The sequence below is a fragment of the Hirundo rustica genome, chromosome 20 (genome assembly GCF_015227805.2).
Source record: "Hirundo rustica isolate bHirRus1 chromosome 20, bHirRus1.pri.v3, whole genome shotgun sequence".
NCBI lineage: Eukaryota > Metazoa > Chordata > Aves > Passeriformes > Hirundinidae > Hirundo > Hirundo rustica.
In genome coordinates this window covers 853,092-867,470 of record NC_053469.1, presented here as the reverse complement: position 1 = coordinate 867,470, position 14,379 = coordinate 853,092, and the positions used below count along the sequence as shown (strand labels likewise).

Below are 14,379 nucleotides of genomic sequence, written 5' to 3'. Positions count from 1 at the left end.
TGGCCTGATAGATCAGTAACAAATAGACTTTGTCTTCTGTGAGCTCTTCTAGAAGTCATTCACAGCTCTTTAAGATTCAGAGACGATACTGGGAGATTCCTGAGAGAGAGTGGTCTCTCTGGTGTGCAGTGGAGTCTCTCAGCTGGATAATTCCAGAGAAATTCTGTTTAATGTGTATCTGGCAGAATAAACTGTGTGACTCTCTTACAGGTCAAGTTCAGTGAGTTAACAATTGACATGTTCCGAATGCTACAAGCCCTGGAGAGGGAACCCATGAACTTGGCATCACAAATGAACAAACCTGGAATGCAGGTGAGTTCCACTTCAGTAACAAACCTGGCAACACATCTGAACTGGGTTTTTTGTTTGATTGATTGGTTTTAAGTAGTGACTCTGTGCAGAGCACGTTAGTAAAGGTGGTGTAACTTTCACTAGAAATCAGTGAAGAGTAACTCAAACCCCTGGACTCATCAGCTTACTAAGCCATCTGAAAGTTAAATGTCCCCTTTAGAGAAAGCATCAAGTGTTCTGTCTGGGGCCAAAAGAAAATACAAAGATTTTTAATTTATTCAATTGAGATGAAATGTGAATTTTGTCACTCATTTCTTGGGTGATACTTGAGAGAGTAAAAAAGCTTTAGTTGACAAGTTTCAGTGAGGGATAATAAAAAGTTTTGGTTTGAATACTGTGTATCTTGCTCTACTGTTTAGTAGGAAATGCAGAATGCATTTGTGTGGGTAGTGTGTTGGAGATGAGCATTCTAATAAACTGAAATTTAGAGGGTTATGAAAGTGTTTTGATAATATCTGGTTGTTGGGTTTTTTTGAGTAGTATTTTGTTTTTTTCTTTTAACAGGAGTCAACAGAGAAACCAGCCAGGCGGGAAAACCCTCATAAATACCTACTTTATAAACCAACTTTTAGCCAGCTATATACATTTTTAGCAGCATCATTTAAGGTTTGTGAAATTGGTGAATTTACTTGTAATAAAAAAAAATCCAGGACTGTTTATGAATGAATTATGGATCTCCACTGATCTGGAGAATAGAAAAAAATCTTAAGAGTATTCTTTTATTTCATAGCACACCTACAAACATAGATTTGTAGCAAGCACAAACCAAAATCAGGGAAGTGCATCAGGAGATTGTTACTCTCGAGCACAGTATAGCTACTGAATCTCCAGTCCTGTGTCCCATTTGAACTGAAAACAGAGCTTCCTTTGTGAATTGTTTGGGAGTTGGAGTCTGCGTGGATCATGGCAACTTTTAGGTTCCATATCTTGAAGAGCCTCAGATCTGGATAGGTAGAAAAAGAGTCTGTGTGGGAGCAGATGCTTTCCCAGTGCTGCTTGGAGCTCTGATATCAGCCTAGAGGTTTGTGTGGAGAAAAGTTAGACATTTCTTCAGGTGACACTTTCAGCCTGTTGGAAGGGGCGTGTGTGGTGGGGCAGGGCAAAGCACAGGAGTAGCACAATTATAACGACACCGTGTTTCTGAGGGTGATGATTGTGTTAAAATAAACTTGTACCTTTCTTCCCTTGCCACTGGTCCCGTTGTTTGCATTCCAGGAGCTGCCTGCCAACAGTGTGCTGCTGATTTACCTGTCTGCTACGGGCGTGTTCCCATCAGGTCGTTCGGATAGTGAAGGTACAATAAAGGAATGCTCCCTGTCATGAACAGGGCTTGAATTCTCTTTATGTTCCAGGACAAGTGACCAAGAAAGATGTCACAAAGCTCCTTTTAAAAGACAAGTCAATTCGATTCTCCTGTCTACTTAGTAAGATAGCCTTTATTTTCCACAAACAATAATTAAATCTTTGTGTTTTAATTAGTGTGCATTAACTTGAGAACTTTTCAAAGGACACATCCAGTTTTTGATACATCTGAAGTATTAAAAGCTTCACAATTTTGAAGACCACATGGCTCAATTGATGCATCAGCACAAAGTTCATAAAATGGCTCAGTGGCACTCTGGGCTTCTTTCCAATGCCTGGCACCAGGAGAATGTGTGGCCAGGACATGGGTGGTGAAAGGCCTCAAGCAGCTGCAGGGACTGGTCTATTTGCACGCTCATTAACCTGACAATTCAAGCCCTTCTCATGATTTTTGACAATTCCCCTCACCTCACCCTCCTGTTCTTTTCAATCTAGTAGAATATTTGGATGCAGCTGCAATGTAAAAGCTGAAAACTGGTTGGCTGAAGTAAACACGGTCCAAAGATCTGTTTATATAATTCAAGAAAAAAAATAAAAATAAACATTTTTAACATCCTAAATATTGTAAAAACCTCATATGTTTGAGACTTGCATTCCTTTATAAGATGCATGCTTTGTCCTCCCCAGTGCATGATTTATAGAGCTCTCAAAATGTTAAAAGAAAAAAAAATCCCTGTCAGCTTTGGATGGTGGCAGTGATTTTTTTAAAACGCTTTTAACATTTTACTTCTTGCTGCAGCTTGGTGATAGGTCCTAACTGAAGTGTGTTCTCTGAAGCCTGTGGTATGTCCCCCTCTCTGCACGTGTTGTTTCAGCTTAAAACCTTGTGGCAGAGGCATCCAGGCTCAGTCAGCTGAGGAGCTGTGCAGCCAGAGTGCAGCTTTCACTCGATGAATCCATCACAACTGCATTCTTTTAATAAGGTGGTGTGGTCTGCACACAGTTCTGCCTTATTAAAAGGGAGAGCAGCTGCAAGTTGCACTGTGCATTGCCTGCAAGCTGTGTGTTTGGCAGACCACGTGAGGTGTTTGTAACAGTGCTAAATTAATGTTTGTTCTGTTCCTGATTTTGTATCCCCAAAGCTTCCCTTAAATGGAAAGGCGCCTTGTATCCAAACCTGAAAAAATTGCTTTTGGTGGCCAAGTGTGGGTCAGCCAAGTCTGCAAATGTATGACAGAATGAGGAAACCCTAATACTTTATTTTACTAAAGTCAGTGACATTTCATACCCATACCAATGGCAGAAATATTTCTTAGTATCTCATAGGATTTGATATTTTTTATAGCCATTGCTTTTGTCTTTGCCCTCCATCAGACATTTAGGGGGTAGCTCAGTTTTGCAAATTTAGCAGAATATTCAGCTTACAGTGGGAACACATGTTCAGGGCATGTGCATGTGAAACTTGTGAATTCTGATTTTGAAATCTTGAAATACAAACCTTTACTACAGATTTGAAATCTGGTTAAAGCTGTTTTGTCCCTTTATCATTCTCTGAGTTCTCTTTTCTCCCCTTTGCAGTGTTAGAACTGCAAATTACAGTAGTATTTCTAGTCTTTTCAATTCATTTAGCCATATTTTTTTATCAAATTATGAATTTGGAATATGCAAACTCATACAGTAATTTTACAAAGGTATTGATTTTTCTGTATCAGATGTGTAATGGGTTTTAATCCTTTTTCTCTGTAGTGTAACGAGAGCCAAGATCTTGATCATTTGGATTAATGTTTTGTGGGTAAATTGTGAATATTAAATTAGAAGTTATGAAGTTGCATTCCTTGCTTCTATTTGATAGATGCTGAATTTTCTAAAAAAGCATAAAAAGGAATATAGTGAAGACAGGAAGTCTCCACATTCCTCTCTCCCCTCCTTACAACTGCAGTAGTTCCGATTCCCTCAGTTTTCTGGGATTTGTTGTGGCTTCCTCCCTTTAATGTAATCACTAAGTGTCTGTCAGGGGTGAGTTGCCCCTGCTGATTTTAGCTCCCTTTTCCCACGTGAAGGTCCGTACGATTTTGGGGGTGTGCTGACCAACAGTAACCGGGACATCATCAATGGGGACGCCATCCACAAGCGCAACCAGTCCTACAAGGAGATGCACTGGTGAGTGCCGTGGTGCACACCTGCAAATTTACAAGAATTTGTCTTTAATAGAGAAAAATGCATCAATGCCTCTGGAGCTCTGACTACTTGGTACAAGACATCATAATGGGGATGGGCTTGAACACTTAGAAAAAAATGTGCAGCTTTAAATGATTATTTAAGCACTTCAACCTTACTTACGTAAGTTAATATTAGTTCTTAATTACTGGCAAACTTCAGATCAGTGGTGGATGACTTCTCAACAAGTTAAACATCTCCTGAACTAAGAAGTCCCATAGGCCATATCATAAACAAATATAGACAATAGTGCTGTTGCTTTCTGAGGACTGAGGCATGGGAGATCTGTCTGCTTTTTATCTGGCTGTGGGCAACTGTATGGCTGAGACACTTATGCAGTGTCAGAGCTGTGCAGCAGTTGTGGTGCTCTGTGGTGTCCCATTCTCTTGGCAGCCTTCACCCTGGAGATCTCTACCCTTTCACCAGAAAGCCCCTGTTCATCATCGTGGATTCTTCCAACAGCGTCGCCTACAAGGTAAGGCCCTTGGAGGCAGTTCCTCGTGTGGTAGGATACAGTGCCAACCCCTAGTTAGCTTACACTTTTAACAGGCTATTTTTTTAAACAGTTTGTATTCAGTCTTTCTTTTCTTTTGAGGTTGTGCATGCTAGTCAGGATCTGACCCTATGAATAGGAACAAGAAGGAGAAGCACATGAACAGCCGCTCATTGGAAAGTAATAAATCCTCCTGGAGGGAAAAAAGGTTCAAGATTTCCAAGGTCTCTGGTGGGAGGTTTACTTTTGTTTTATACCAAAGACAATCTCGATGTGTGTGCGTGGGGGAGGGAGATAACTAATGTGCTTTTCTTTTTTCCAGTCATCCAACATTCAGTTGCTTTAAGCAACAGAAAGGAGTCAAAGCATTGAGCCTGATCTTATAAAACACAGGGTGTCTGTGTCTGAAAAGTGTCTGAACCAAGGAAGTAACAAGCCTCAAATTAGCATCCAGTGTTACTGTAGAGTGGTGTTTGCTTGGACACTGAGCCTCCTTCCTGGGGTGCTCTGGACTTACAGTAGAATTGCTCCATGCCAGATCACCTCTGGGAAGCTGCAGTTCGGGTAATACAGAAGCAGGCATTGCACTCGTGGTGGCCAGTTCAATCTGGAGAGCATTACATATGTATTTCATTCATGAATGGGGTAATAAGAATGTGCTGTATCTGGAGAAAGTGCCGCTTCTTCTGTGTTCCTTTTTATAGCTCCATTATGTGCAGAGTGCAGAGTGACGGGAGGGAACATCCACAGTTGCGTTTCGGAGGAGGAACAGGGACGTCTAGTGGCCAGAGCAACTTGTGCCTTGTTCAGTGTCCACAGGCTGTGCTGTTTGTTTTGAAGGCATGTGTTGGCTAAGGGGAGGTACTAAATCAGTGGTAGTGTGATTCAGGTTAGTTCTGTATTGGGCCAGGGAGCTCCTGCCTGACAGCCAGATGATGATCTGGCCTCTTTGTTGGGCCTTTGGTTTGTTGTAGTGTAATGTATCTCAGAGGGATTTTTAAACACCACTTTATTTAAGTTCACCACACTGATTTCAGAGCAAATCTGCTTTTTCTTGAATTCCCTTTCCCATTTAAATGGAGGGAAACATAGCTGGAATGATGTGTTTCTAAGAAAGTGAGCATTTGGAAGGGAGTTATCTCCCTATGCTCTTTCCTGACATTCATTCCAGTATAACATCAGGGGGATTGGTTTTCTTTCAGGGGGAAAAAGTATGGCTTGTGTTAGGTTTTTGGTTTGGTTTTGGTTTTGTACTGCCTTCTTCTCTAATAGAATTGTTAAAAGATGTCAAGTGGATCAGCTTTGTAAGAGAGCAAGGCATTCCGACTCTGGACAGACTGGGGTTCTGTGTAAAGCTTAGGGCAAAGGACCTGTTTGGGGCAATGGATGTCCACATGCAGGTCTTGTGAAAATAATGTCAAGTGTTTACAGTAGAATTTGCTTTTTGTATTACATTTAAATTTGATAATTAAGTTTTCTTTAGATTTTGTGGGCACACAGTAAGCAACTCTGTAACCTCCACTGAGTTTCTTTTCCTTGTTCTGCAGTGAGCTGACAGGGGTGTAAAACCCACCTGTCTGTTCAGCACAGCTGGTGGAGAGCATCCAGCTCTGCCTGTGTGGAAGGAGCACAGAAATACGAGCTTTGGAAGTATCTCAGGACAGGATTATTGAAGTGGCTGCCAGGAGCGCTGACCCAGATCAGAACAGTGTGGGAAAAACTGCGAGGAACCTAAAAAGAAATATGTTCAGCATTTCAGAAGTGGCATTCACCTTCCACATCTCTTGCCACTGAACATAGGCAAACGTGTGAGGGGACTGGTTTAGGTGTTTTGTTTTCCACTGAAGGTTTGTGGCAGAGCTCTCAAGGTCAGTGTTTCCAGCCCTTGTACCCTCCTGTGGTGGTGCTGGGTCCTTGTCCCCAGAGTGCCCTCACGGAGCTGTCCTGTGACTGTCCCCTGGTGGGCTGGGTCGTGTCTGGAGGCTCAAGTGCTGGCATCAACAAAGAGGTTCTCTGCAGCCCTCTGAGGAATAGAAGTCAATACTGACGTTTTTCCACATGGCTGCTCTGATCCTTCCTGATAGCGCAGGAGCTATCCTGACATTTAAATGTCACTGCCAGCAGAACCGGCAGGAACAGCAACTGCTCACACATCTTTTTCTGCAGCCCCTTCCTGCTCTCCTGCACGCATCCCCGTCCTCTCCCTCTCTCCGGAGGACTTAAATGGTGATGACTGAAAGTCAGTCCTGCCAGGAAGTGACTTGCCAGTTTGTCAAATCAGCAGCACTTGAACAGCTTCCTTCCCTGTATATTTAGCTGAAAGTGGAAGATAACTGCAAATCGAGCATATCTGCTGAAAGCCGTGAATTTTTTTTTAACACTTCCATTTAAATATAGCTGTCTGTGTGTTCTTGAAGGTTACCATTGCATATGTGGATGAAATAATGTTTTTAAATCCGTATCTTCCTGTAGCTGTGGTTGTCTAGGATCATGGTTAAATGCAAAGTCTTCAAACCAAACCAAACCAAAACCTCCAGCCAGAGGATGCAAGGCCTTCCTTCGTCAGTGATGTGGTATTAATACTTAGCTTAGCAAAGCTTTAATGTGAAGTGACTTGTTTTGGAGATGATGGGCAATTCTTTCTTGGAAGGAGATATGCATGACATGCATGTAAAAATCAGCAATGCTTTGTTGGAAAACTTGAACACTGAAGTAAAAAAACAGTGAATTTTGAAACAAAATGGGGTTTATCCTTTTTGGAGTTGTCCATGTACTGAAGGATAGGGCATTCCACATCCAGACCTCCTGTCAATGTCTGGATTGCAGGGCAGTTTATCCTGGCTTAACCTCTGCTGGGACAGAGTCCAGAGTGCTCTCAGCCAGTGCCCGAGACCCTCAAGTGATCCAGGGGTGCTCTTGGCTCTTGGACTGCAGCGCTGTTGTCACTGGTGGCGTGGCTGCTTTGGTCTGTAACTGAGTGACACGCTATGGAGTTAATTAAACATGTCAATCTGCTCATGGTACTGAGCGTACGAGTTACTGGAGAAGGTAAAACCTTGCCAGTGTGTGTGCAGTTCAAACCAGCAGTGTCTGGGGTGATGCCTGGAGTTTGAAATGTTTCTTTCACCAGTTCCTGGGCTGGTTTGTTGTTACTGTCTGCAAGGGAGTTATCTTTGTTTCTTCCTTAGAGACCAAACCTTAGTATCCAACATTATCAGTTTTCCCTGGCCTCCTAATGAGCTAGAAGGGTTTTTAGCGCTACTCAGTACTCTGTTAGAGATGGGAAATGTTTTATTTTAATTAGACTACATTTCTGTTTCTAGTATTTAGCAGATTTAGATCAAATTAATTCTGTAAAACTAATATAACTGAATTATACTGCCTGGAAGGGAAAGTTCATTTGAATTATGTAGAGGCCAAAAGGAATTAAAAAAAAACTTTTTGAGGATTCTACACAAGCAAATACTAGTGGTGTTGTGTGCCTTAAACTGCAGTTTTAAGAATGTTATCTGCAGGTGTGTGTGGCACTCTTATGCTCTGGAGGCAGGGTTTGGGTCTGTGCTCTGAAGGGATGCAGACACAATCACATTTTCTATAGCTTTGCAAGCCTTTAAGAAAGCTGTTGTGGTGACAGCTAATGAGGTTGTGTGCATGATTTTTGGCTTTTTTCTCTTTGTGGTATTTGCTTACCGTCAGACAGATACACAGTAGGGCTGTTACCAGGTAAATACTGGTGAAAGTGGACAGTGGTGGTATTTCAGGTTCTGGAGACATTCTTGTGCAGTTGGACTCTTTGGCAACATTTAAGGTTCTGGTGAAAGGGGCATGAAATGAGTGTTGTAAAATGAGGGTTCAGTACAGCAGATGTTAAGGTTGTGACACACTTGCTTTAAAGGAAACTTACTTTAAAACTTTTCTCTGGGCCCTCCTGATTCCTCAGATGTAGCTCCTCCTGCTAGAAAGAAAGAAAAGGGGAAAGAAATGGTTTTGACTGGGCAGTTGAGTTGGTCTTGAGGGAAGATGCTAAACCAAATTTATTGCAGAACATGATTTTTTATTTTCACGTAATGTGTTACCACATTTCGATGAAATTAGTGTCTGCCATCAGTAGCAATGAAATGAGAGTATTGTAACTCCTTTAAAAGGTAGTTGGTTATATTCCTTCTGTGCTGTGAACTTGTCAGGCTCATTGCCAATGCTGAGCTGTGTGAGGGGCATTAGTGTCTTCTGTCATTAATGTGATTTGTACCCGTGGCTTGAATATTCAAGGCAAGCAAAGTGACCATCAATACTTCAAAATTCTTATCTGTTACAGAATTTCACAAACTTATTTGGACAACCATTGGTGTGCTTGCTTTCTCCAACAGCATATCCAAAAGCATTACAAGGTATGTGCAGTATTGCATTTCCCAACAAGCTGCAGTTGCATTCTGTATCTATCTCAAAGAGAACAAAGATTCCTCAGGAAAAGACAGCTTTTCACAACTGTGTAACCCCTAAATCGGGTTACCATTCCCTGAAGTAGTATGATAAAGTTTAGCTATTGTGTGTGGTAAATAATTTGTTCCAACGCTGATGACATTCCTACAGATGGCTCCAACAAGAGCTGGGAGCAGAAGCTCTCCTACACAGAGATTGAGGAAGTGGCCAGCCCAGCGTGGGCTGATGGTGCTTATTAAACTCTGGGCAGCTTTATTGCTCTCAGAAAGGGAGCAGAGTCAGTTAAGGTGTCTTGGTGTTAATGCACGTCTCCAGCAAGCCTTTATTGCCATCATTGATCAGCCTGCACGAGGGAAGGTGTAACTAACGCACAGGAGTAGCTCCTCTGTGATGGAATTTAGCGGGTGAGCGACTTCGTTGTGTGGCAGGGACAGCCTGTTTCATGTGCCAAATGTATTCCTTTGTCTATTGATTTATTTCTCCTTTTAGATCAGTCTCAGCGGGGTAGCCTCTTCACACTCTTTCTGAACAATCCGTTAATGGCATTCCTGTTTGTCTCTGGATTATCAAGCATGCGCCGAGGATTGTGGGAGAAGTGTCAGGATTACCTCAGAAAAATCAACCGGGACATTGCCCAGCTGCTGACCCACTCCCGCTCCATAGGTACGGCCTGGCCAGGCACAGCTGAGCCTTTGGGGGGCTTGAGCCTTTCTAAACTCAGCTTTCTTTGCCTTCTGTACAGATCAGTCCTTTCTTCAGTTTTTTGGGGATGAATTCCTTCGCTTGCTTCTCACAAGATTTATCTTCTGTTCGGCTACTATGAGGATGCACAAAATCTTCCGGGTATGCAGGGATGTCTGTGCCTCTGTGGGAGCTCCAGGCCGGGGCTGTAGAGCTGCCCTGGCTCGGGTGGGAGGGTGCAAGGGCTGAGCACCTCAGAAGGGTGACTGATGCTGTTCCTGCAGCTTACGCTGAGGCTGTGCCTCTGCGTCTCTCCAAAGGCACTAAGGCTTTGGCTTGCTGGAGCCTCAGTCCTGCACGTAACGCAGCAGGCACACTCCAGTTCAATTATGTCTCTCTGGACAGTCTTGTCTGCTAGAAAAATTCCTCTTAATAACCTAAGATTATTATTTCTACACAACCAAAAGGGTATAGAGCAAGAATATAAGAGGAAGTGGGGAGGAGTGGGTCATTATTTCTGAAATGTATTCATGTGAATGGGTTTTGAAAGGTCTTTGAAGTGTAAATGAATACGCTAAATAGGAAGATGATATTTTGCCTCCCTGTTGGTTAAAGCTGTGCCAACAGAGAAGTCTGCTCTGGATCTACACCATTTTATGTGAGTGTTGGCATATAAACTGCCTGCTCCATTTTAAATACTGCAGGGAAAAACGGGACTGGAGCATTGAAAGGTGCAGTATTCAGCTGTGGAACTGCAGATGTCCAGCAGCTCTCCAAGCCCAAGTCAGCTACTGGGCTGCTCTGATACCAGGGAAAAGAAGTAGGTCTGTGTTAGTGGGGAGAGATTTGCCCCCAGATACTTGCTTTAGGATGAATCTCCCACTGGAGATGCTTACATGTCTGTAATTTCAAGAAATGAACTCCAGCCTAGTAGGTAAGTACAGGTGAATAATTTTTGTCTCTTTTAGTAGTTTCTTTAGTAGGTTTTTTTTTGTTTGTTTGCTTTTTTTTTTTTTTTTTTTTTCCTGCAAAGCCTCAGTGAATGTACCAATAACTATCTGAGATGAACAGGCACTTGTATTACCACTGTGATCATCTCTGAGTCAATGCAAAAAGAAAACTGAAAATTCTAGAATATTTTCTGTCTCTTTGCCATCCTGAATAGATTAGGGTGAAATTGGCCTCTTGCAGTCTTCTTCCTAGAGAGTGTGAAAGAAATGAGTGTCTGATTCTCTTTGTTTTCACTGTCATCTAGCAGGAGACTCGAAATTATCCCGAATCTTATCCTCAGCTGCCAAGAGATGAAACGGTGGAGAACCCTCACCTCCAAAAGCACATTTTGGAGCTGGCTTCCATACTGGATGTTAGGAATGTTTTCCTGGAAAACACGCTTGATGACTATTAAAAGAAACTGTCTTACTGCAAAGGGGATTCCCTGGCCACAGATTTTGAATGGTGCAGTTTTATAATGTGAAAATCATAAAAGGAAGTACTTGATTTTATTTTTAAATTTAGGACCATTATTTTAAAAAGTAATAATAAACAGCTGTTAGTTGAGCTGTTCCATTCTGTATGGGGTCAATTTTATAAGCAGAAGTTTTCATGTCTTTTAAATGTTAAACTAAAGAATCACTAGAGGTTTATTTCTGGTCTTGTGGCTGTCAACCACATTTCCAACAGCTGATCCTAAGCATAGAAGTATTATTGGTTACCTTTAGCCCACGTTTGTGGAAATCCTTTATTTTTATACAATTTTAAGAAATTGGAAAGAAAAAAATCAACAGAAAAAACCCAATATTTTATCCCCAAAGAGTTTGGATTTGAAATGGTAAAGATGGAACCACACAGTGCAAACCAACAATAGCAATAACACAGATTCCTTCATAACAAATATATTTTTTCAGTCTTAGGCAAGTGAGGAGACAGAACTGTGGACAATTAAGTTGCATTTGGAGCAGTGCTTTGAAGTGAATTTGTAAAGATACTTAATGCTCCCTATAAGTTTGACACAGCAGTTTTCTGTATGAACTGTGTACTGCTGGCCAAGGACCTGGTTGGGCAGGTGGTCAATAGGTGAACAAACCGCAAACCCTGAAAGCTGGCCCCCATCTCTCACTGTCACGGGGCATCCTGCCACAGGAGGAGGGGGCATTCTTCAGTTTGAGGTACTATTTAGAAATCCCAGCATTTCCAGCAGATGTTACCCCTCTTTTCAGTGTGTGGATGGAATGTGTGGCTCGCTGACAGGAGCTGAGAGGATGTCCTGTGTGGTGCTGTACCAGCCCCTCCTGTCACTCGTGTGTCTGACCCCCTGTGCCGCAGTCCTGTGCCCCGGGAGAGGTGCTGATGTTCCCCTTGCAGGTGAAACAGAGTGGGAGCTGCCATAACCCCTGGATGTTTTGCATGTCCCCCCAATGGCTCAGTCCTGCCCCGCAAGCAGGAGCAGCGAGGGGCTCCCCAGCCCAAGAGCTCAGCGTGGGTGTCTGCAGGAGGACAGTGGCCTTTGGGACAGGGCTGGCCTGAGGAGGCTCTTGTGGCTGCTGGGACAAGTGCTGGCTGGCTCTTTTGGGACTGCACTGCCTGCCCTGCAGAGCTAGAGGAGCTCCTGGCAGTGCAGGGTGAGCAAGGATGAGGGAATGGAGATACTTTAAACTATTAAATGGAAAAGCCAATTGTCACTGTTCCATGGGCTTCTGGAAAAGAAGTGAGAGGAGAAGTCCATTCTGTGCTTTTTGTCGAACCCCAGCCATACCTCTGTGCTTGGGTGGAAACAGTGCAGAACTTGGTGCCTGCTGTAGTATCATGGCAATCCTGTGTGCAGAGCATCACCCAGGGTGTGATCTGGTCAGCCAGAACGGCACTGGTGGATCCATTCTGCTGAGGGAGCAGTGTGGAACAGCAGGAGCAGCTGCAGTGTAGCTGGGGAGTTTGCATGAAGGTTCTTGGTAGCTGGGCTGAAGCTTGCACCATCCATTCTTTATTTCCCAAGTGTACAATATCCTGTGAATGCTCGTGTTTGTCCTAAGCAGTCTTGAAGCTGGTACATTGAGACCCCCCCCCTTGGTGCTGCTCTCTGGACTCTGGCAGGACTTCATTTCCCGGGCTGTGGAGTCTGTTCTAACGAGTGTGTGTTCGTGCGTGTGCATGTGTGTGCTCGGCGTTTGTGTGTGTATGTACAGTACACATACATCTACTGGCTGGTGTAAATTGTAAATATGTATATATGTATAGGTACTTGTATATGTATTAAAAAGAATGAACCACTACAATGTCTAGATACAAAATTTATATATACACACATACGCCATGTTGGGTGTATTCACAAGGTGCTGCAGATCATTTGTGGTTGTACTAAAGGTTATGGCTCTTCTTCCACTGTAACTTGCTGTTTCCAGGGACTTATCCTTGGACCTTGAAGTAATTGATAACTGATTCCAGGTACAGGGGCCCTTAGCCAGGGGAATGAGTACCCCTGGCTGTATTGCAGTGATAAGATCCATGTATTTACTGTGAAGCTGATCCCTGCCTTTCTGCCTGGTAGGAGGTTCCCAGCTGCTAAAATGTGGGATTGTATGTGGAGACTAAAGATGCAGGAAGCCTTTAATGCAGCAGCATGTGAGAGGCAGGTTATCTTTGCCTTGCCTGCTGTTCCTCTACCAGCAGTGTTCAGCTTGCATGGAAAAAGGGAATTGAGCTTTCCCCAGCTCTCTGCCTTCCAAGCAAATGCTTTTGCTTTGCTTTAGCTTTTGCTTTGATGAAGCTATTTCTTATTTTGTTTCCATCTCTGTGGAAAGGAAAAAAGTATGCTGTTTCCAAGCATAGGATTGATGATGATGATGATGATTCCACTCGTGTGGGCTGGTGAACCTCTGGGACATTGCTTGTGAAGTGACTGGGAAAGCCTTGATGGTCCTCACCTTCGTTTAGCCAGACGTGGGGAGTCCTTGCTTGTGACCTGAGGCTTCTACTATTTGCAGCCCTTCGAGGAAGTTCTGTTTGCTTTTTGCCAAGGTAGATTTCATCAGAGAAGAATGCACTTTTTAAAATACAAAACGCCCTGAAGAACCTGGAACGTAGGAGGAGAATATAGGCCTTGAAAATTAGTTCAGAAGTTGAATTTAGGAGCAATGACTGTCCAAGTCAAAAATTAATTCTTGAGGTTCCTAATTCTCTTCTTACCTGCTGATCTTTGTTAGAAGGTCCAGTGCTGGAACATTCAAAGATAAAGATTTCACTCCTGTTGTGTTGGGAGGAAAATGGAATTGTACTGTGGAAGCAGAGGGCTCATACCCTCTGTCTGCTCTAGCTGTAGCTAGGATGAGTGTCTGGTCTTGGATTTTGAGCCAGCCCCTTCTTTCCCATCCAAAGAACTGCATTCAAGATGAAAATGTTGATATTTTCCCCTCCAAGTAAAAAGCTTGTCTTGTTTGAGCTAAGTCATTCTAAACTTGTGCTACTGTGTGCTCTGTGCTATGGTCGTAGGTACCTCTCGGTGTATGCTTGTGTGTACTGAAGAAAATCTGGTTTCTGTATCTCGCAGTCCTCAGTGTGGAAGCGAAGCAAAGACTGAACCATTTTTAAATGAGAAGAGAACAAATCCTTTTCTTCTCAGGCCTGATGCCTTCCCTCTTGTCTCGCTCTCCCTTTCTCCATGTATCTTTATTGCTTATATTAGCGGAGAAGACTTGCCAGCACCAGGCAATGCCAAATTGAAGGGGTAAATTCTGCATGTAATACATTGAGAGGACAAGGTGAACTGGACCAGCTGTGTCCTTACAGGACTGCTCCTGCCTGGCTCCCTACTTCCCTGCATGTGGTGTGCTCAGATGAATCCTGCTCCCACAGTAGGTTTGTGCTCCTGCTCAAACTGGCTTTGGAACATCTCGCTAAAGTTA

General features: G+C 43.2%; 1 protein-coding gene across 7 annotated transcripts in view; it reads left to right on the top strand.

Moving 5' to 3' along the window:
* SCAI (suppressor of cancer cell invasion) overlaps positions 1-10,910 on the top strand; it is a 32,616-nt gene extending 21,706 nt beyond the window's left edge. For all 7 annotated transcript variants that reach the window (XM_040083130.2, XM_058423131.1, XM_040083132.2 and 4 more), the window contains 9 exons: positions 211-312; positions 856-957; positions 1,567-1,645; positions 3,714-3,813; positions 4,264-4,345; positions 8,679-8,751; positions 9,293-9,466; positions 9,546-9,646; positions 10,740-10,910. In XM_040083130.2, coding sequence (XP_039939064.1) covers positions 211-312; positions 856-957; positions 1,567-1,645; positions 3,714-3,813; positions 4,264-4,345; positions 8,679-8,751; positions 9,293-9,466; positions 9,546-9,646; positions 10,740-10,889 — 963 coding nt within the window. In that variant the 3' untranslated portion in view covers positions 10,890-10,910. The remainder of the gene's footprint in view (positions 1-210; positions 313-855; positions 958-1,566; positions 1,646-3,713; positions 3,814-4,263; positions 4,346-8,678; positions 8,752-9,292; positions 9,467-9,545; positions 9,647-10,739) is intronic.
* Positions 10,911-14,379: the final 3,469 nt, after the last annotated feature.